Source organism: Bipolaris oryzae, assembly GCF_000523455.1.
Source record: "Bipolaris oryzae ATCC 44560 unplaced genomic scaffold scaffold_242, whole genome shotgun sequence".
NCBI classification, from domain to species: domain Eukaryota; kingdom Fungi; phylum Ascomycota; class Dothideomycetes; order Pleosporales; family Pleosporaceae; genus Bipolaris; species Bipolaris oryzae.
Genome location: NW_006911518.1, coordinates 1 through 22,406, shown reverse-complemented (window position 1 = coordinate 22,406; position 22,406 = coordinate 1). Strand labels below are relative to the sequence as shown.

Genomic DNA, 22,406 nt, shown 5'->3' with positions numbered 1-22,406 from the left:
TCGCGGGCAACCAGCTAGAGTCGACTCGCACCAGGCGACGCCGCTCACACAATGTCCTCTTCCAAACCCGAGTACAAGCATAGTTCTGACAATGGGTCTTGCGCCACCGCAGTTCCGGAAACTGTTATGGCAGAGCAGGTTGCCAACGATGTGGTAAAGGAAGCACAGTCGGTGGGACGTTCGGCGCCCATCGACGAATCTGCATCAACTACCAACGACCCCGCCGTTAATGGCGACCCGCCCTCGGGCACAGCGACCACAAAACCCACTCCGTCCGAAGCCCCCTCCACCAAACCCACTGCGAACGGCATAGATACAGCCTCGGCTGGTAGTGTACACGTGTCGCAGAAGAGCGAAGGACAAGCGGCAGCTGTAAGTAGTGACAATTAGGGGTATGGAGGTGGCATTGACAGTGGCAGGCCGACAACAAGCAGTCAGGCGCGTCACAGCATGAGACTAGACAGCCCCACCTTGCGGTGGGATCCAGCGAACTCTCGGTGTCCGACTCACTGGCTGTGGCTGACGCAAGCGGTGGTTCGGATACAGACATTAGCCGTCCTGGTAGCGTTGATCAATCGAAGCGGGATGGAAGTCATGTGCGGACCAGCTCAGCAGCGAAGAAGCAGCCCTTTAAGTCGGTATCTGTGACAAAGAGCTTTCTGGCGAAAACGGTTACATCAACTCCCGCTGCGCGACCGGGCGACAAAGCGACTCCTACTGCATCCCTCAAGACTTCCAACGTGCTTTCGGCAAAACCCCGCCTCGTCGCGAAATCAGGTACTAGCAACACCCCACGTACGCTCGGACAGGCCAACGGCGCGGGCGCAGGCCCAGATGCGAGCAAAGTCTGGAATAAGAACCAGCCAGTACCTCCACCTCCACCGAAGCAATTCACCGACGAAGAGCTGAAGCAGCAGTACGGAATTCACCTTGCGACACGCTTGCAGGCAGACGAGGCAGGCAAAGAAGCCAAGTGGGCGGATATCGACGACGACGAAGATGACTGGGCTCCGGAAACTGTGCAGTGGATGGACGGGACAAAATCTTCAGTTGCAGTGCAGCCAGAAACCCCAGTAGTGCCCGTTGAGGAGCCAAAGACGATACTCAAGCCCGAAGTACCCGCCGAGACACCGAAACCTTCAACATCTCCTGCCCCCACTGCGAATCCGCCCAAGCCTAGCGTTACTGGAGGCAACAAGACTATTTTGAAACCTGGAGCACATGCACAACCTACCGGAAAATCGAGTCTCGTCCTCAAAGGTCAACCAGAGAAGCCGACACTGGTAGCCAAACCATCGGCGACCGAAAAGAAATCACCATGGGCGCCGTTGCCTCCGATTGAGAAAGTATCTCCTGCGCAGATCAATCCTCCCCCCGCACACCAACCCCCTCCGCGTTACTCGCAGCGAGAATCCCATGGTTACGACAGCATGCCCCCGCAGCCTACCAAGGAAATTGCCCCCGACGACTTCAATCGCTCATGGCGAAATGACAATGGTGGACGTGATGCCCGAGATGGAAGAGAGCTTTTCAACTCGCAAAGTGGTCGATACGAACCTGTTCACAATGATGCACGGAGAAGTGGTGGACGCGACAGTAACTTCCGACAGCAGCCTTCGTTACTGCAGAGACCCGCTCAGGACGGGCCAGCAGAACCGTCAGCTGCGTTCCAGACATCGAGAGCAAGTGCGGATGGCCCTGCATGGGGTAGGCGAAGGAACTCTTCAAACGTTAGTGGGGGTATGCCTAGACGCATGTCGATAGATCCACGAGCACCAGACATGCCCACCGGTCCTATGCACATGGAACGTCGCGAATCGCATTCTATCAACGGTTACGACCATGCTGAGTCTGTGGCCTCCCGCAATTCGCCTTTCCAGCAGATGAGGTCTCCAAACGTTGCACACGCACACCCTGCTTCACCGTATGGCTCCGTCACTTCACCTGCCATGCAAGATGCACCGGCGCCAGTACAGGCACCGCCTGTGGAGAACCCTGTTGAGGTACAGAAACGTCTCATGGCTGAGAAGATTGAGCGCGCTCGTCTTAAGAAGCAACAAGATCAGGAGGCAGAGAAGCGAGCCGAGGCAGAGAGGAAAGAGCGCATTGCGAAGAAGCTTGCTGCTATGGGGCCGCCTGAATGCAAGCCCAAGGCCAAGGAGCAGTCACCCTCTCGGCCTGAGAAGCCGGTACAAAAGGAGAAGACGGCGGCGGCAGCTTCTGTGCAATCGCCGCCAAAACCACCTATCCCGACTGCGGACGGCGAGGTTACTCAATATGGCATGATGAAGGTGCATCAGCCACACCCAGTCAAGAAGTCGCCTCAAACAGAGCATGCCCGGCCAGGCCAGCAGGTGCCTTCTGCACCCGCGTCCTCATTGGAGCAGCAGTCTGCGCAGCCGTTTGACTCGCTTGCTCGTGACGGTGAAAAGTCGAGGCTGGGCGTTCATTCTGACGCCGCTCACCAAACAGACGGGGCTGTCCCTTCTGGGTCTAGGCCTCAGGGTCCACCAGCTGCCTGGGTGCCTGCGACAGCACCTCAACCTCGACCTTGGACCTCGCAAGTTTGGGGTCCACCGCAAGCAAAAGACCGAGCTCTGGGCAACGGTACCTTCGACTCTGGTTATCGAGGCCAATCTCGTCCTGGAGCCCAGCCGCCACTTCCTGTTCAAGCACCTGCAACAGCTCCAATTGGGACAGCTATCGCTCCCCAGAGTCTTACACCACAGTCAACTCGACAAATGCCTGCCTCGCAACCAATGTTCCAGCAGCGAACTCCGCATGCACAGCCCCCTCCACCTTCACGGTCGGGCAGGGTTGTCAAGCCCATCACTGGCAGCGGCTGGGACACTTTCAGTGAGATGATCCTCAAGGATGACCAAGAGGCTTTGGCCAGAAGCAGGCAGGAGCGAGAACGCCAGGGTGAGGGTTTCCGCCCCGAGCTGCGAGAGACCTACAAGGACCAGCGGGGCCAAGCACAGGTTACTCTGCACGACAAGGTTGTTCCTGACATTGCTCTTGTCGACAGCCTGAAGAAGGACGATGCTCCCAAACCTGTCAACGAAGGCCAATCGCCGCAACAAGTCCTTGGTCAAGGTACCCTTCAGCAAGCCACTGGCTCTCGTGCATCCCGATTCTTCCCTCGACCCACCGAGTCATCGCTAGAGGCAATGTCATCTTCAGCCGCGCATGCTTCAAACAAGGCCGACTCTCCTCCACCTCCACCGGAGACAGAAACGCACCCCGCCTTCAGCAGCGATGCGGGCCATCCGCTGGTTAGATTGCCGAAGCCTTCCCCTGTTGTACGTCTGCCTCCATCGGCGTCGGGCACTGCACCATCCCCTACTGCCCAGGTAACCATGCCATCGCGTGGACAGGCTCTGGGTGCCCGACCCCTCGCAATGAATCCGGAATGGCAGGCTAGGTTTAACAAGCTTCTCGACAAGCCCGGGTCCACGCGTCCAGCGTCTAACCCCGCCAATGCATCGTTACCTCCAGCCGTTCCGCAGCAAGGCGCTGTTGCCCCAGCTGCATTGTCAAAGGCTTCACTTGATGTTCGCGGGAGCACAGGACCTGCCACTGTATCTCTCCCCACTGCTCCACAGAGGAACCCCTTCTCAAACGATCGCGGTAGCGAGGTGATCACTCGCAAAGGCGCCGAGGCCCTCTTTGAAGATCGCGAGTTTGGCTCGTTACCCACGGTGAAACTGTCCAAGGTCTCTCATCTTGCGGCGGACCAGCCGCCAAAGGCTGCTCCCAAAGATGAACAGCATCCCAAGTTTAAGAAGTTCGAGAACCCGTTCACGATTCGTCGACTTGAAGCTTTTGACATTGAGAAGACTGCCCAATACAAGGGTAAGTTTGACGTAGTCATACGAATTGCCAATATGCGAGAGCCCGTGACAAAGTCTGTTCAGAGGAAGCACTACGGCCCCAAGCTCAACCGACAGGCCAAGCCCAAGCCTGCTGGCAGCCCGAATGCAGCCTTTTCCAACGCGGCCAAGGATCGCCCACGCAAGGCGTCGCAGCAAAGTCAGGCTGATCGCTCATATCCGAGCAACAGTACTACTCATCCGTCGGGGGCGAAATCGTGGTCTAGCAACAGCAACACCCGTACACCGTCAACTCACCAACCCACGACATGGGCCAAACTTGCAGCGGCCTAAGAGTGTTTTGTTCACGGTAACATTGCCAGACTGTGTTGACACTTTCGCTTGATGGCATCAAAATTTGAGCCCCGCCATGCAGATACATGACTGTTGTGATGTACTCATCATAACAAGAATACCATCCACACCTCATTTTTCTTCAAAAACAGTAAACTCTGCGGCATCTTGTACCACAACGTTTCGAGTGGAGCACAAGGTCGCTTTTTCGGGAGACAGTGTGTTCCCAATTTTTCTTTTCTCCTTTTTTTCAATTGCTAAGCATTCACTCGTGCTTTACATGCGATATTTCAGTTTCCAGGTCTGCAATGAGGGGATTTTCCTTGGACTTTCGTTCTTCTCCTCTTGCCATACCGGGCGTCTGGACGCGAGTATGGGTATTGAACGATACGAAGGGATGTGACCTCATGGATGCGGAAATGGGACGAGAACTAGAGCATTCATGTACTGCTAATAATATTCTGGAAACTTTATGTACTGTCTCCAACATAACGTGTGCTGACTATGTGATGTATGCTTGAGGATGTGAAGTGATGGTAATGTGGTAGTACCATTGGACTGAGTTCTGCGCAGAGCACAATTCGTAAGCATAGTACACTAACACCGATGAAATCTACTTCATATCCCTACAACATACTAGACACTTCAATCTCTAACCCAGCCACACTTTTACATTGTTAACGAATCTTTGTCCCCCCAAAACAACCTCCTGTCAGCCCCGAATCTAGGCCCTTTTGTTTTGGCCACCATCCCTAAAAGAGCCCTCTCTCAGCCTACAGAAAAGAACATGGACGCACATCACTCTACACCTCTTCCAAGCGTCAAAGCGAATTTTCGTAATGCTCTACATTTGGACTCCCCGAGGTTGAACTTGTATGGTGGCGGGGCCGGCGGCGCTGGAAGACGAGGCGGAATGGGTAAGCTAGAAAATTAGCTTGGCGAGTGTGGAAAGGGGGGATCATGCATGGGTAAGGGTCGGGTCCTAGGCAGTGCTGAAATTGGGCCTTCTAGTAGATTTTCCAGGTGCCCATTCGGTGTATGTGGGTGGGACTTCGAGACCATGTGGGGTGTGGGTTGTTGTGTTCCAGGGTGGCCATGTATTTTCTACCGGGTGATAAGTTTGTGGTTCTTGGGTCCAGCATCTGCAGATGCTGTTGGTGCAATGGATTTGGACGGGTGAGGCGTTCTCGGAGGAGGATATGTAATGTGTTTCGTGTTGTTGGAAGGGTTGGGACATGTATGGTGTATGAGGGTCGTACCGTGTGTTCAGGACAGGGGGTTGAGTGTTGCTGGCTTCGTAGCCTGTATTCCATGGTGCATGGCCATTTGATTGCTGGCAGTATGATTGCGATATGAAGGATATTGCTTTGTGAGAAGATTCGTCCCTCTCCTCTTTCAGTGGATGTCCAGTGAATGTCTGTGACGCGTGGTCGTCGTGCTCTATTGAAGGATGCGGTATGTCGTGATGTTCAAAGTTGGCAACGCTGGTATCAGGCAAATGACTTGCTGATACTGGAAACATGTGTTGCGTAGACAGTGGGTTTGTAGGGATAGTGAATGCAGCTTCTTGTTCGGATGCTTGCTGCGCAAAATGATACTGCTCATAAGCGATGGCATGCGCTGAAGTCATCATCTCTACTCCTGTTTTGCATATCGGATGCTTGGAAGCGCTGGTATTTTGGTTGTGCTGCGGAAGTAGATGGTCTGAGGTGCCTTCGAGGTGAACAAATTCCACTAGGAAATCGAGGGCATTCATGCTGATGGAGCCGGTGAGTTGCATAAAGGAGAGAAGGGATGTAGTTTATTTTAAAGTATATAAGAAAGAACAGACTGAAATGCGACTATTCCAGAGATACGGTCGTTCACACGGGAGAGTTAAATGTCACGCGGAAATTACTCGTACCAGACGGGTGTCACGTCTCATCAGTGCAATGTGATGACCACATCGGCTTTGATACTGACGCAAGCCAATTTCTCTGATAGTCACGCGATCCTTTCAACTCTTTCGTTGAATGTGACCATTCTTATTTCGAGTTTCTCAAACCTACCTTCATACTCGGTAGAAGGACTCCAGACAAAGAGAACGATGAAGCTTGCTCGAATCTCTTCAAGGAAGCGAACAGCCATATCCAATGTCCAACTCTCAAAGGTGCTCGAGTATCTGCCTTGTTGTTGTGTTCTGAGAAATCACAACCCGCGCAGGTTATAAGACGAAGTTCACCAGAGCGTATCCCTGTTAATTTGTTTGAGTAATATGCTTTATTCCACAGCAGGGTGACCGAGTCCGAGGTATGACGAGGCGGGTTTGATCAGATGATGCTATATCGCGGATGTCGTGTACGTATTCCAGATGCATTTCCACCATAGCCGTTTCAAGAAAATCATATTGTCAAACTTTATGAAGTGTCACTGCGTTGTGATTGCCCCCTGCACAGTATCGTGAACTGTGGTGCCTGAGCGTCTGTCGCTAGCGCGGGGATTGTTGACCTCCATCCCACCATACCCAATCTATCCGTATCAAGACGTGCGCGCAGCGCGACGCGTTAGATGTGTCGGTTCGAACTCTTGAGCTTGCTTATAGTCTTTTGCCAGCGTCTTGCTTCGCGAAAGACGCGATCTCGCCCGAGGACAAGCGACTTGCCGTTGCCGCGACCATGCTACACGAGCTCCTCCTCTCGCTCTCCGGACACCCATCCCCGCTCTTCGATGCCCCTGACCACGTGACCTCGACTGCTGATCGTCTGCTCTCTCCATCGGAGAAAGAACTGTTGTCTTCAATCGGCCATCTTTCCAGGCTACACCGAAAACTGCGCGACCATGCTGCTTGGATTGCCGCTTCTCATCCTTCCATCATCTGTCGAGCAGTCGCCACGTCAATCACATCACATCACCTCGAACAGTTTCAACAGAAAATACTTGATGTTGAAAGCCGCATCCTTAAACAAGATGCTTCGACTGTCGGTGCGTACAACATTGTGCCACTTGCCGGGGTCGTCAGCGAATTTTCGGAATGGGTCAGGATCATGGAGTGGCTCTGGGACATCACCAACTATATGATTCCTGCGGAAGCTTCTTACAAAATCGAGAAAATGCTTAGCCAATCCGCTTCAGGTGCTGGAATCATTGATAAGCTGCGGGCGGAGGCTCAGACTGGGTTTCCTGACATTGAGGAGGCCGCACATGGCCTAAGCAAGGTTGCAGAAACATCGTGGCTACGGCAACTATCGACGTGGTTGCTGTACGGTCGCCTGCCTTCGTGTCGCATTGATTTCTTCATTCAGCAAGATGACGAAGATGCTGAGGAGCAGATTTTCATCTTGCAGAGCAAGTTGCTGCCCAAGTTTGTAACAAGACAGACTGCTCTTTCAATCTTGTTCGTTGGAAAGTCGCTCAACCAGATCCGGTCACTACCATCGGTGACAAAGGCACTGGACGCCACCAATTCGCTTTCAGAGCTTGATCTGCTACCCAAGCACGTTCAGCAACTCTCTGAAGTCACCGCGCCAATATCAGTAGCGAAGCTTTCCGAAGCTGTAGCGAATATTCGATTGTCGCTGTCACGAAACCTTCTGCAGCATTTGCTGCCACGCGAGAAGATTGTCGAGACCTTGACCGTTCTGCATCAGTTTTTTCTCATTGGGCGGGGTGAATTTGCCTTGACCCTGATCGCTGAGGCGGATGATAAGATGTCGTCGCGACACCGCAATTCATTGTCAGGAAAGTCTAGCCAGTCAGTGAAGGGTGTATTGCTCAAAGAAGCGGAGATCAACCATATCCTTATGCGCTCCTTCTCCATTCTTTCGACACTCTCTAGCGAGGATGAAAATACGGATGACATCCTGGATGTTGCAACACAGCTACTACATCTAAGTGTAAACGGGTCTTCCAGTCACCGCCCTGGAACACCGGGACGTGCCAAAGACGCCGACTCCACGCTTCCACAACTTCCGAATCTGTCCTTTGATGAGTTGCTGCTGTCTGTGCCAACATCTCTCACGATGGACATTCGGTCACCCCTTGATCTATTCCTAACAAAGGCAGACCTTGACGTCTACTCATCGATCAATTCTTGTTTACTTGCAGTCAGGCGGGCTCATCTACACTTGGCTGAACTATGGAGGCACAGTTCCATACGGAGAGACTACCCATGTCCCCCAGGACATCAATACAGCAACTCTGCGCACGGAAGAGCAATACTCAAAAGACGCCGTCAACGTACTACAAAAAGATCGCAAGACATGCGAAAAATCTGGGCCACATGCGCAGCTGCAATTTTCTTCTTAGCAGAAAGCGAAGCCTACTTTCACGGGACCGTAGTCCAGCAAACCTTCCGCCACTTCATCACCTGGGTCGCCGGCCCACAAACCCCTTCAGACCCACCCACAGCACCACCCAGCCGCCCTACCTCCTCTAGATTCCGCAGATCCACAATCGATGCCAACACCCAGCAACAGCACGATCCCGAGGCCTTAGCCTCAGCCCACCGCCGCTTCCTCTCCTCAATCGCCTACTCCCTCCTCCTGACCGATCAATCCTTCACCAAAACACTCCGCACACTATGCACTCACGTAGACGAGCTAGTAGCGTTCATCACGCGCCTCACTAAAATCCAGCAGAATCTCGACCTGGAAGAAGATGAAGGTGTAGAAGACTATGCCCAGAACTACCAAAAGGAAGAAAAAGACGTTAGTATCGAAATGGATCGTGCGAGACGAAGACTAGATAGCGACCTCAAGGCGCTGGTGGACCGGTTGCGAGAAATAGATAGTGAGAGAATCGGGGCTTCAGCGCCTGGCACGGCGAGTTCAGTCACGTTGGGCGAAGGGGCGTATGAGCCGTTGAGGGTAGGAGGGATTGACCGGTTGCTGATGAAGCTTGATTGGGGCGGCGAGGATGGCGAGGGAGAGGCTGTGGTCGAGGATTTGCTGTAGTTGCAGGGTTGGGGTTTGCTTTGGGAAATAGAGAGGCATGCCGTTGTTCTGAGTTTGACGGTAAAAAAAAGTATTACTCGATGCGACTAGATAGCTTTTCTCTTTGATAAACAATCGCACCAGACTAGGAAAGCATATCATTTCTCTGTTAGCCAGTATATATGATCAATGCGACATAGGCTCTCACAGAGTATCGATTGATTTCTCGTTAATCGCCCTTGCACATCGCTTATGGTCAGTGTGACTTGTCACAACCAGACACCATCATAATTCAAAACTCAAGATTCAATTACCAAAAAAACGAGCTCCACCCGCTTTCGACCAAAAAGTTTGCGGGCAACAAAAAGAAAAAAGAGATGGTTCGAGAGGTCGTACCCGGGTTCGAACCGGGGTTACCAGAAGTTTTTTGACTAGCAAGTCAAAATCTGGAGTGATAACCACTACACTATACAACCGATGATGTTTTGATGGATGAATAGGTCGTTAACTAATATATCATGTGATTTACAAAAAGAGTGAACATGAGGTGGACGCAGCTGCTAGTTATCATGTATGATGGGTGCGGGGCTAGCAGGGAACAGTCACGCTGGTTGGTGGGGGTACATTGGCGCAATCGCAGTGCTACTGGATCGGTACCTGACTGCAGACATGCAATGTGGGTTGGGGTTCGTTGCGATAGGTCATCGACGTATGCAAGGACGACTACATGTTCATTTTTGCACCATTACAGAGCAAGCCTAAAAAAAATAAGCGATTTGTTTCAAGAGTCGCGAAGACTCAATGGACATATATCTCTCAAGGATATCCGTATCTACTTTTTATATATCATTAACGTACAAGACATTTCATACACATTACTGACACGCTGATCAGCGAAGAAAAAGAAATCAGGGTGTTGGATTAGATTTCGTAGCCGCATGTGGCGAGGTGCTTTTCGCCTTCTTCGGGGACAGTCCACCTGGATTCTACGCCGATGATACCACGGGCGGTGATCATGGTGGTGTTGATGGGGCTCTTGGGGATGATTGTTTCGCCGCGGGTGGCGAGGATGGAAAGGACGTGTGCGGCGGCCTATATGTTTGTCAGCCAACTATCTCCTAATATAAATCAAGGTTTGGAAGTGGAAATGGAACATACCTTTGCGTTGATAGTTAGAGTTTCAGGATTAGGGTTGTCGATTGTGTCGCAAGCCTGGTGGTAGCAAGGGTCCTGCTCGACGCCTGTGCCGGTGTGCAGGCCGCCGACGGGCTTGCCGATGTTCATGAAGGATTGGTAGTCGCTGCCGCCAGTGAAGCGGGCCGCGGTTACATTTACGCCTTTGCTGGTGAAGTGCTCGACAAAGAGCTTTTCGATTGCGTCGGAGCCGGGGGCGCCGGTGAGGTTGTAGGTGCTGCCGTCGCCGTCGAAGACGCCGAAGTAGCCACGGGAGACCATGTCGAAGTTGAGGTATGTGAGGATGTTGTTGGCCTCGGTGGCATTGAGGTTCTGGGTGTAGTATTTGGAGCCTAGGAGGCCGTTCTCTTCGGCGCCCCACCAGGCAAAGCGGACTTTGTTCTTGACGTTGAATCTGCGAAGGGCGCGGGCGATTTCGAGAATCAGGGTGCTGCCGGAGCCGTCGTCGTTGATACCTGCACCGGCCTGGACACTGTCGAGATGCGCGCCGAGCATGATGACATTTTCGGGATCACCGTCCTTGGTCTCGGTGAAGACATTCTGTGTAATGCGTTCCTCGATAACCTGGGTTTGCTGAAAGTGGGCCTCGACAGTCTCGCCGGCGGTAAGCCGGGCAACAATGGGCTCGGCGTCAGCGAGGTTGATGTACCCAGTCGAGACGTACTCGAGTGGGTTGGGGTTGGAGAGGGTTCCGCCAGTGACATTGGACCGATCACTGGCGTAGATAACGACGGCTGATGCACCTGCGGCTGCAGCTGCCTTCATGCGTCCGGCGAATGTGGTACCGTCTGGGCATGAGCCGCGCTGCACGAGAGCAATCTTTCCTTTTACGTCCAGATTGCTATATCCCTCTTTTGTGCAGCCCGCAGCTCCGGTAGCACCCAGCGCGAGCGGAAGCGTCAGACCTTCCGGTGGGGTAGAGGGAGAATACGTCAATCCTACAACACGGTACGAGGTGTTGCTCACCGTGAAATCGATGGAATCGACTCGGTTGAACAGAGCAGGGAAATCCTGGGTCCATGTCTTGAAATGTGTATTTTGTGTCTTTTCAAGTATGTAGTCGACCGAGGCTGCATAGCCAGGAAGACCAAACGCACGGTTTCCACCATTGGCCTTTGCAATCGCGTCGAATGCCTTCAGATTGCCCATCAACCTGTGTTTTTGTTAATGAATTTTCCTTTAAAAGGACAAAACCAAACATACTTTTCGCTTGTGATCTGGTCCTGAATAGCTCCTGACGAGACAATAGGGCGAGGTCTGACTGCGGCCATTGTTTGCGCCGCGCCCGCAAGGGCGATTGCACTTGAAAACTTCATCTCGGCGATTCAATCAATCAAGTCTTGAAGTGGTGCGCAAGGCATTTCGTTTTCGCGGACAGCGAGGCATCTTCATATAATACGCGATTTCCACCAAATCTTGGTAAACACCGGATCCATGGATAAATGCACGCACAGCATCGTCGTCGGTCCACTCTTATCACGAGCTCAGCCTGTACTGCGTCCGGAAAAGAAGGTCGTAAGAGTGTTGATCCTTTTTTGCCAAAAGGCCAAGGCTGGTTCTGAGATACCTGCCAAAAAGGACGTTAGGCCAGCTTGGCGTAGAGACGGACATTGCCACAACGTTGGCTTGTGTCTGCGGGAAATTAATGGTTACAGGCGGACCAGGATCGATGAATTGACCAGGAGCGATAGCAACCGTGGATCCAAACAGCCTCAACTCGGCTGAGCGTTCGTCATCGTCGCCACTCTAATCGGGTACGACGGCTGTGTGCCGTCTATCTGTTCACCATGGTTTCAACGACGTGCATAGAACATTGGAGAAGGCTTTTCACGAAGGATTCTAGGAAAAAAACACAAGGCAAGAGGTGGGAAAGATATGGGCTGAAATCTAGCGGGACTTGTCTTTAATAGTACTTAGAGTAACGAGCACCCAAATGTCAAAAGCCGATATTAGGAGGACGCAGCTTCTGCAAGTGCTGCATGATGGGAACAGTCACATGGATGGGACAAGAAGTCAGAGAACAAAGACATGGCGATTACTGACAGTATTATCTCTCACCATTTAGCAGAGGGGTGCGCTCACTACCTTCCGAAACCCCGTTTCCGTTAGCATGACCTACCATCTGGGCTTGCTGGGCTTTGCGATCCCTCAGAACGAAAGAAATACCCATGGCTAGTAGGAAGCCTTGCAGAATGCCGGTAAAGATGAACAAGCCCCATGCACTCCAGCCCGCCGGCCCTAAGCGTGCATATAGACTGGCAGCGAAGACAAAACTGCCAGGCGTCTGGATGCACATCATGGGAATGGAGAGGCTGCCTGTCTCTTGCAATTTCCAAGTCATGAGGATCTGAGGTATGTATTGTATGGCTGCAAGCACAGTAGCGAGGAGACCGAGAAAGTTTGCCCAGCCGCGGACATGGGACGGGAGGGCGTATACGAAGACTACGGAGCCAAATAGAGCAACAACGAAGAAGGCAATAGACACGGCCAGGACCAAGACGGCTTCTTTCCATGTTGGCATTTCGGAATCCTGCTCTTCCTCTGCAATGGATGGGGCGTCTCGGGGGAAGAAGATGAGGAATAGTAGCATGCTTGAGGTGGTTGTTAGTACTGTTATTGATGCTGCCGCTCGTGATGATGTCCTACATGAAGAAGAAGCAGCTCCACTGCACAGCTATTTGAACTATTCCCAGCATGGCCGCTGCACAGGGAAAGGTGCCGATTTCTCTGCAGCAGGCCATGTCTCTTGTGCTCTCAGGCAGGGTCAGGATGTTGGCGATACTGGCCGTGCCAGACACGGTGCCGAGCAGAACGAACATGGGACTGAGGCCGCGGGAAGAGCGGCGGGATATGATCTTGTAGTGCTGGGGGAGGTATGAGACGAGAATACCAAAGACGATGAAGCTGTGAGGCGTGGAGGTCAGCCAGGTGCATTTTGCCATGGAATGAATATGTGAATGTATATCGGACGTACACGGAAACGGAGAAGTTGACCAGGTCGGGGTACTGCAACTCGGTGCATCGCTCATTATGGGGGTCCATGGCTGCAGTGTATTATGTGTATTAGACAAAATGAGGCTGTCTTGTTGTCACTATGTCTTGTCAACTGCGTGGCTCACTCGCAGCCGTGACAGTCGGTGAATGGGGGCGCGTACGAGTGTGACGTATAGGCTGCACACACGCGTCGGGCAGACAGGCGAGGTACGCAGTAGTAAGCTCCGAGCATGCCTCGGCTGCAGCGCGCGTGCCTCCGTGCCTGTCAACAAGCCCATGGCACATTCTCAACCTCATCTCAGGGCATCAATGAAGACGCAACCAGCCCGTCTGCCCATCTCTGACCGGGCGCCATGGAGTTCCTGCCCGCCCTCCAGCATGGCATAGACGACCTCAAGCCCTCGCTGTTTGAACTGCTATCGGAACAACAACTCTCATCGCTGCTCCCCCCGTCGCTGCGCTACCTGCTCGCCGTCGCAACGCCCCGATACCCACGATATCTGCTGCCCGTCCTCAATTCGTTCGATGAGGTCTACGCGCTGTTGATGCTCCTCGTCGAGCGCCACTTTCTACGCACCTATGGCGGCTCCTTCACCGAGAACTTCTACGGCCTCAAGCGCGCCCGTGTACTGAGGGTGCGAGGCGGCGAGATCCCCCGCGCCCAGCTCGGCGCATCCGACAGCGTCAGAGAGGCCGTCAAGCTGGGTCGCGATGATGTGTGGAAGAACCTCGCCGTGCTCGTTGGCCTGCCCTGGCTAAAGAGAAAGTTGGACGAGGGCTACGATGTCCATGCCGCCCATGCCAACCTGCTCGGCCCCGGCTACAACCGCGAAAGAGAAGGACTTAGAGCCGGCGCGACCATCAAAGAGCGTCTGATGCACTACTACAAGTGGTTTCTGCGCAATATATACCCCAGTGTCAACGCCGCCTACTACTTCTCGCTGCTCGTCTTCAACATGGCATACCTGTTTGACGGCACAAAGTACCACTCGCCCTTTATGTGGCTCATTGGCTCAAGGATACGTAGACTGGGCGAGGCCGACCACAAGGCAATTGAGCTGGCTACGGCCCCAAGAAACATTGGCCCTGCGCGGCCCGGTGAAGGCGGATCCATCTTCTCCCCAAGAAATCTTGCCAGGAGTGTGCAGCCACGCCTATTGAGCTCGCTCAAGATCCTGCTCCCTACGAGCATCTTTGCCCTCAAGTTTCTCGAGTGGTGGCATGCCTCGGACTTTGCCCGGCAATTGTCACGGAAGGCAGCGGAGAACATTGAGCTACCACCGCCAATACTACCTTCGCTACCACCCTCGGCCAAACAACAGGGATCTAAACAGACGGACGCTTCCGAGAAATCACAGCCAACATCATCATCATCATCATCCGACAAAACCCAGCGCATCGATCCCCCAATATCCTCAACCACCCTCCTTCCCATATTCACAGTAGCCTCACCGCCCTCGTCAGCGTTGTGTCCTATCTGTGTTACACCCATTGTCAACCCAACAGCATCGCCCACAGGCTTTGTGTACTGCTATACATGCATACATCGCTGGGTTGACGGAGAGCATGATCGCCAAACTGCCTTTATGGAAGGCGGCGCTGGATTCCGAGCCGGGGACGACGAAGAGGGAGGCGATGAGGGCTGGGGCAAAGAAGAGGGCAGCCGAGAAGGAAGATGGGAGAGTGGGAAGGGGCGGGACGCGGTGACGGGTAGACGAGTGCTCGGAGGAACCGAGGCACTCAGAAGAGTAGTCGTGTGAGGCTGCAGTTGCAGCAATTCTAGATTTGAGCAAGCAGATAATGATACCACCAGCGTTACATGTTTTTTTTTGACAACCTTGGTCCGTCCTTTGTTGCAGTTGACACGTGACTGCACATGCTAATGAGTATGCAGAGTAAGCTGCAAGTGTCTGTTGGATTCATACACACAAATGTCTGGCTGCAGCTCAGCGCCCTTTGCATACCTTTGCATACCTTGGCACCAGTCTTATTGCACCAATACGAGTAAACCAACCTACATGCATATTCCTCAAGTGACTCATTTCCCATGATGCAATCTTCTCGATACGTGTCATGTGACTGTGCTGCACCGCTCTGTATGCTCTAGAGGCATAGGCACGGCCCACCGTTCGTGCTAGTGTGGAGAAGATGGATCCTAGACGCAGTAGCGGCTATGCAGCGGCGGATTCAGGCAACTCGGAGTCACAAGGCGCATGCAGTGCCGTGCTTGTCATCTGTCAATTCAAAGGACGAAGGGCGGAGGCTAGCGCTGTTATTATCACCAACTTCGCTTGGAGCTTCCGCATCGGGTTTGCAGCACTTTCGCAGCCGATGCCAACTGCCATCCTCTCACTCACGCCCCGCTCTCAATCCTTTACTTCTTAAACCTCCCTTCTGCCCCAGAGTTCCCAAAGCTTGATCAAACTCGATTTGAGAAAAAAAACTTTCCAAAATTTGGGGGCTTTCCAACCATGTCCGAGCCCATACCGACAGGTCACCCTGTCACCAATTTTGCAACCGATGTCACATCGCAAGTAGAAGGCTTTGTTCAAGCGCAAGACATTGCAGAAGAGGCGATTGCTAGAGACCTCGAGCAAGACAATGCATCGTCTTCTGATGATGACTCGTCGTCAGGCTCAGACACCGCGGCACAATTTTCCATGATCAACTCTTATCGCCGGCCATCCTGGGTAAATCCCGGCTCGCGATCAACGGCAATCATCTCTTCGAGCGTACCCGAGCGCAGCCATATGTCAACGTCGTGGAAAAAGCACAGCCTCCTATCCAAGAAAGAGAGAGAGCTTGTACGAAATGAGGAAAAGAGTTTGCTTCGCGACAATGATTTGCTGCCGCCCAAACATCCGAGATCTGAGAGTAGCGGTCCCTTTGATCGCCTGAGGTCCGACATGCCCATCCTTGGCCTACGCAGGGTTAAGAGCACTCCAGACGAAGAAAGCGCCATCGAATCCCTGTCCGAGCGAACTGCCCTACTAGGCGCTTCTGCTGGTAACCCAAACCAGCCATATGGCGGCCTGGATACACCAAAGACTATCAAGAAAAAATGGGACGAGGCGGTTGCAGCCGGAAAAATTAACACAACCTGGCAGCGCGAAACAAAAGTCTTGACCAAGACATCAGCACCACTAATCCTGACCTCCTTACTACAGTACAGTCTGCCAGTAGCCAGTATTTTCACCGTTGGACACATTGGCAAGACTGAACTCGGAGCTGTGAGTCTGGCTAGTATGACTGCCTCCATCACCGGATATGCGGTATATCAAGGTCTGGCGACTTCACTCGATACGCTCTGCGCCCAAGCCTATGGCTCTGGACGTAAACATCTCGTCGGTCTACAGCTGCAACGTATGCTGTGCTTTTTACTATTAATCACGATTCCGGTCTCAATGGTATGGGCATTCGGTACCCAGATCCTGTCCCTGATTGTTCCTGAAAAGGAAACGGCACGTCTCGCTGGATTGTACTTGAGAATTCTCATTGCTGGAGGACCTGGCTATGTCGCCTTCGAAAGCGGAAAACGCTATGTTCAAGCACAAGGCATTTTCAACGCTACCATGTATATTCTCCTCATCTGCGCACCGCTCAATGCTTTCTTGAACTGGTTCATGGTATGGCATCTCGGCTGGGGATTCATCGGCGCGCCGATTGCAGTCGTCATTACCGAGAGCATGCTACCTCTCTTGCTATTCCTATACGTCCGCTTCATCGATGGCTACCAATGCTGGGGCGGATTCGACCGTCGAGCCTTCAACAACTGGATGCCCATGATTAAGCTCGCGCTTCCGGGCTTGGTCATGGTACTTGCCGAGTTCCTCGCCTTCGAGATTCTAACTTTGAGTTCAAGTTGGCTGGGTCCTACTGCACTTGCCGCGCAATCTGTCCTTGGAACGATTACCGGCATCACGTTCCAGATTCCGTTCCCTATGAGTGTTGCTGCCTCGACACGCATTGCCAACTTGATCGGTGCCACGCTTGCCGTACCTGCGAAAACGGCGGCAAAGGTGGCTGTTTTTGCGTCTGTTTTGGTAGGCGTATTCAACCTCCTGTTCCTTTCTCTCCTTCGAGAAGCTATTCCGCGTTTGTTCACTCCGGATGAAGAGGTGATTGCCATGGTAGCCAATCTTCTCCCTCTTTGCGCTACTTTCCAGGTCGTCGATTCCCTCGCCACCAACTGCAACGGTATACTGCGTGGACTGGGCCGACAAGAAATTGGTGGCTATGTGGGCTTGTTCGCATACTACGTTGTCGGCATTCCAATCAGTTTTGGTACTGGATTCGGACCGCTACAATGGGGACTATATGGTCTTTGGAGTGTAAGTGGCACCAAATTTGAACAGATTGGGAAAAAATACTAATGCAATATAGGGTCCTGCCGTTGCACTTGCCATTGTCTCAGCAATCGAAGGCTGGTTTATCTGGCAGACGAGCTGGGACAGCGCCGTTGAAGCCGCAAAGGCCCGCAATTCTGCCAATTAATTCTGCTACAAAAGTATCTTTTTTCCTCGCATTTAGCGCTAATGACGTCATATTCAGAGCATGCAGAGACGACTTGATGTAAGATCAAAAGTAGCCCTAGAGTTGTAATGTGTGTGCCTGACACAAGTCACACGAATTTTATTTTTTATTCGTCAAATTCATTTTCTCGCTACAACTGTGTCGATTTTGATTGACAGGCCTCTTCAGTTACAAGACAAACCATTAGGACCATGTTTTCCGTGAACAGTTGCAATTTCTTCTCCACTCCCAGACATGACATCCAACATTGAGGTACACAGGTATTGCATTGACTCTGCACTACCTCGAACTCAGCGGATTACTAATTTTGAATGAAGAAAGAGAACTGCAATATCTGCTTCAAAACTCCGTTTGGCTCATGTTGTAAAGTCAAACCACATGACATCACCATCCTTCCCTATAGCATATCTCAAGGGGGTCGCTGGCGCGAATTGCGCAGGAACCTAGCGCCGACTTTGCAAACCAGTAGGCTTCTCTATCAAACGCTTATCATCGTTGTTCCGTTATCTAACGGCTCTAATTCCGCTCAAGAGATCCTGTCTGATTGGCGTTTTACATTGTCCAAGTCCTACGTTCTATCCATGCTAGGTTCTTAGTAATAATTTCCTATTGAGGCTGAGCATGAAAAGGCAACGGCCTTATTGGCCGGTTATCCGGCAGCGTGAGACTTCCACGCGGGGCAAGGATTATGCTTCTAGAGCTCAAGGAAAATGTTTGCTTGGACTCCATCCCGCGGGTCAGTAAGTACCTGCATATCATCTCCACGAACTCATGCTAACTATACACCCCCTTTTCGTACATATTCGTGCCCAATACCAAGACTCGAATGGACACCCTTTTTTTAAACTTCAAACCATAGAGATTAAAGCGAACTAGTGGTCCCGATCATCCTCAACATGTCGTGCTTCGCATTCAAAGAGCCGACCACCTTCTTGGGTCGGCATCCCTAAACGGCATACTGCGCACTTCTTATGGGCAGTTGCGCCCTCAGCCCTTAGCCCTTTTTGCATGCCCACTGGACGACTGCTTGAAGCCTTGCCGAGCCGGGCTAATGCAAACATCGGCGGATTTATTCCTGTCGCACATCAAGCGTTTCAGGTATCGCCATCAAGTAATGGGACCCTGTTTGAGGATCTGCGGCGGTGCACTACTAGCCGCGACGGTGGCGTGAGTGCGCGCCTCGCCCGCATTTCCAGCAACTTTAGGCATCATGGGCTGCTGTCGATCAGCTTCCATTGAAAAGATGCAGGCGGCTCGTGCGGCGACGTCCAGACTGCCATTGATCGTGTTCCCCGACAGTTCAAAACGCTTGGCCATCCCGATTCGTGACCACCACTACAGCGTGCAGAATGCCAATGTGACCAAGGAGCATAGTACTACTTTCATCTCGCATCATAACGTTTCGCCTATCTGAGGGAAGAGGCGCGTCCCGCATGGCAGCTTGTACGTAGGGTATCCTGTGCAGCACGCCAAAGTATGTGCGTGTAGGTACCAAGTTGCGCTGCGTGTGAAAGTATGTATGGGAAACGCTGCAACATAGTGAGTAGTAGTAGTAGTAGTATGAACGCACCAGTTACGTACAAAAACCAGTCCCATGGATCTGTAGCAGGCCTCATACATACGCTTCTCCACGTTTTGCAAGACTACTGCGACGTGTCGCAAAAACATGAACCACCGAGCAATGCTAATCCCAGTCTGTCAGACGCGTAACCTGCTTGGTAATGAAACCCTTGTGGCCAAGAAGTATACACTCTTTCTCTATCTCTTTTTAATCCATATCAATCCGTGCCTGAACAGCTTCATCCACTCTCCAGACCGGATCTCATTTCGCTTTTTGTCTTTTTCTTCTTACTTTCTCTCGGGATAGTTTTGTTCGATTCACTTCTTTATGCCAACTGGTTTGGCAACACTGCTGGACGGTTTCTTATCTGCTGCTATTTACTGAAATCTTTTCCACCACCAACGATCGCTATATACTGGAGTTATATCTGACAAAAAAAGAGGAGGCTCTGGCAGTTCTTCGAATAAAAAAACACACAAAAACGATAAATCGAATTCGGCAAAGATGGGTTGGGGCATACTCGAAAGCTCGCGCGCAGCATTCCCTCGCGGCACATCACTCGTAGGAGTAGTTGACAAGAAGGTCATTTCTGATAACGATTCTATCAATCAAGCGGAGGTTGTAGCACGCTCTCCTGAGCCCAGCGACGACCCAAATGACCCCCTCAACTGGTAAGCAACCCGCTCAACAGTGCTATCTGAAACCGCCTGCTGACTTTTGCAGGTCTCTCACATGGAAGTGTGTGCACCTTTTCGTCCTGGCCTTTGGCTCTGCAATCACCAATGCGTAGGCGCCCCAAGTTGATACTCGTGTGCGAGCATATGCTGATATCTGACAGAACAACCACTATGCTCACACCCGGCCTCGAGCCTCTGACCGAGAAGCTACAAAGCAACGATAGCGATGTCTCAACATGGCTCATCACTGCACCTACCTTTTGGACATCAGCTGCAGCCTTTATCGCTGTCGCCGGAACAGACATCTGGGGAAGACGCCCATTCTACGTCTGGAGTGCTGTCTTCCTTGCCCTGTCAAACTTTGCTGCCTTCTTCTCGACCGACTTCCGCATGCTAGTGATTGCACGAACGGCAGGAGGTCTCTTCTCTGCCCCTCTCTTCACGCTCCTTACTGCTAGTATTAGCGATATTTTCTTTGTCAACCAGCGTGGCCGATCCATCGCTGTATGGAACCTTATGCTGAACTCTGGAGCACAACTTGGGTTAGTTATCTCCCCTGATCCAGCACAAGAATCCCACTGACACGCAAACCTCACAGTCAAATCATTGCCGGTGTCGTCACAGACAGATTCGGTGTGTCCTCCAACTTCCTCATCACAGGTTTCATGTACACCGTCCTGATCCCCCTCTTCTACTTTACCGTTTTCGAATCCGCCTACTTCAACCGCAAGACCGAGCCCGTCACTACCATCGTTGTGCAGCCCGACAAGCTCAGGAGCGAGTGGGACGAGGAAGATCTCAAGGGCTCAAGCGTCCCCGCAAAGAAGTCGTACGGCCAGCAACTCACACTCTTCAACGGCCGCCTGTCCAACAAGTCCTTCTTCAAGGGCGTCATCAAGCCCTTCGGCCTCATCACCTCGCCCATCGTCATCTACAGCTGCTTCCTCAACGCCGCCATCTTCTTCTTTCTCGTCGGCATGTCCACCTTCATGTCCATCCTCCTCTCCTCGCCCCCCTACGACCTCGGCCCTACCGAAATCGGCATGACCAACCTCCCCCTCTTCGTCGTCGGTCTCCTCGCCGGTCCCCTCTTCGGCTGGCTCTCTGACTCCTCCGTCGACCTCATGGCGCGCCACAACGGCACCAAGAGGGGCATGGTCGAACCCGAATTCCGTCTCGTCCTCCTCCTCGTCGCCACCCCCGTCACAATGGCCGGCCTCATCGGCCTCGGTGCCTCCTTCCAGAACGAACTTCCCTTGGCCTGGATCCTCGTCTGGATGACCGTTACAAACGTCGGCAGTGTCTCCGCCATCCAAATCGCCATCTCCTACGTTATCGACTGCCACCCGGAGCACTCTGCCCAAGCCTTTTCGTCCGTCAACCTCATCAGTGCCGCCGGCGTCACCCTCGGTCTGGGCTCTATGATCGAGTGGCTCATGGCTGCCGGCCCTGCCACTGTTTTCGGCGCCATGGCCGGTTGCGCCGCCGCCGTCACCGTCATGGCTCTTCCCATGTACGTCTTTGGCAAGAAGATCCGCGCCTGGTACGAGGCTGCACCTTGGGCTCAGCGTCTCCTCAACTAAACAGCAGAAGCTAGTCTGCTTTGTGTATGTGTGTGTGTATGGAATGGGGGTTGTGCCACTTTTTACTACTAACGAAAGAAAACGCGGATGTATCTCTCGCAAACGACACGAACGATTGTTTTATCACATGCGGCACTCTCTCATTTCTTCTTGTCTACGACCAGATACGGCCGTCTCGGATGCAAATGGGGGCATTTATGGGAGATGTTGTAGGATTTCTGTTTTTTTTTACATAGGGCTACATAGGTTGTTGTACGTATGTAGAACACACTTTCTTTACTTTCATTATTCTCTACCACTCTATCTCTTCAGAGATAACTTCTCGGTTTCTGACAACCGCACCTCCCCCCTTTTCTCTATCTCCTTGGCTATAAAAAAAACAACCCCCAGTCATTACCTCAAGAGAAGCACCACCCCCCCTCCCCCCTCAGTTTACCAACCTAGTCAATCCTTAACTATCAAACTTTTGCTTCTCCCAATCCGTCTTCCCTCTTGCCGTAAAAAGAAAGAAAAATTTCCGTCTGTTTGATTTTAATTGTTTTAAACTCTCCCGTTTAACCTTCCCCTTCCACCACCCACCAGATCCAGATGCTAGCGATCCTTCCCGACGCACCTCACCTCCCCAACCAAAGAAGAAAGAAAAAGGGAAAAAAAAGAAAACAATAAAATCCTTCACATATCGAAGGAATATACGCGCACTCACAGGGATTATTGCCTTGTTCCAATCCCTCTCTCTCCCAGCCCTAACTGTACCCAAGAGGGCGGGGCGCCCGCCCGCCTCCCCCTCC

General features: G+C 52.3%; 6 protein-coding genes across 6 annotated transcripts; 4 read left to right on the top strand and 2 right to left on the bottom strand.

The window, feature by feature from the left end:
* Window positions 1-51: 51 nt before the first annotated feature.
* On the top strand, window positions 52-4,166 carry COCMIDRAFT_30578 (uncharacterized protein; the record flags this gene model as incomplete). Its single annotated transcript, XM_007694793.1, has 2 exons — window positions 52-372; window positions 420-4,166. The coding sequence occupies 2 exons, from the start codon at window positions 52-54 to the stop codon at window positions 4,164-4,166; spliced, it is 4,068 nt and encodes a 1,355-aa protein (XP_007692983.1).
* Window positions 4,167-5,148: 982 nt separating this feature from the next.
* Window positions 5,149-5,922, bottom strand: COCMIDRAFT_41181 (uncharacterized protein; the record flags this gene model as incomplete). The annotated part of the gene is made up of 1 exon (XM_007694792.1): window positions 5,149-5,922. One exon carries the CDS (start codon window positions 5,920-5,922, stop codon window positions 5,149-5,151), a length of 774 nt encoding a protein of 257 aa, XP_007692982.1.
* Window positions 5,923-6,820: 898 nt separating this feature from the next.
* On the top strand, window positions 6,821-9,097 carry COCMIDRAFT_108678 (uncharacterized protein; the record flags this gene model as incomplete). The annotated part of the gene is made up of 1 exon (XM_007694791.1): window positions 6,821-9,097. One exon carries the CDS (start codon window positions 6,821-6,823, stop codon window positions 9,095-9,097), a length of 2,277 nt encoding a protein of 758 aa, XP_007692981.1.
* Window positions 9,098-9,997: 900 nt separating this feature from the next.
* COCMIDRAFT_108656 (uncharacterized protein) lies at window positions 9,998-13,312 on the bottom strand (the record flags this gene model as incomplete). Its single annotated transcript, XM_007694790.1, has 7 exons — window positions 9,998-10,168; window positions 10,235-11,423; window positions 11,474-11,586; window positions 12,029-12,033; window positions 12,329-12,861; window positions 12,917-13,174; window positions 13,245-13,312. 7 exons carry the CDS (start codon window positions 13,310-13,312, stop codon window positions 9,998-10,000), a joined length of 2,337 nt encoding a protein of 778 aa, XP_007692980.1.
* A 305-nt stretch (window positions 13,313-13,617) lies between these two features.
* Window positions 13,618-17,758, top strand: COCMIDRAFT_108653 (uncharacterized protein; the record flags this gene model as incomplete). The annotated part of the gene is made up of 3 exons (XM_007694789.1): window positions 13,618-15,012; window positions 15,745-17,595; window positions 17,648-17,758. The coding sequence occupies 3 exons, from the start codon at window positions 13,618-13,620 to the stop codon at window positions 17,756-17,758; spliced, it is 3,357 nt and encodes a 1,118-aa protein (XP_007692979.1).
* Window positions 17,759-19,862: 2,104 nt separating this feature from the next.
* On the top strand, window positions 19,863-21,618 carry COCMIDRAFT_108668 (uncharacterized protein; the record flags this gene model as incomplete). Its single annotated transcript, XM_007694788.1, has 4 exons — window positions 19,863-20,029; window positions 20,082-20,144; window positions 20,197-20,577; window positions 20,634-21,618. 4 exons carry the CDS (start codon window positions 19,863-19,865, stop codon window positions 21,616-21,618), a joined length of 1,596 nt encoding a protein of 531 aa, XP_007692978.1.
* Between the last annotated feature and the right edge of the window lie 788 nt (window positions 21,619-22,406).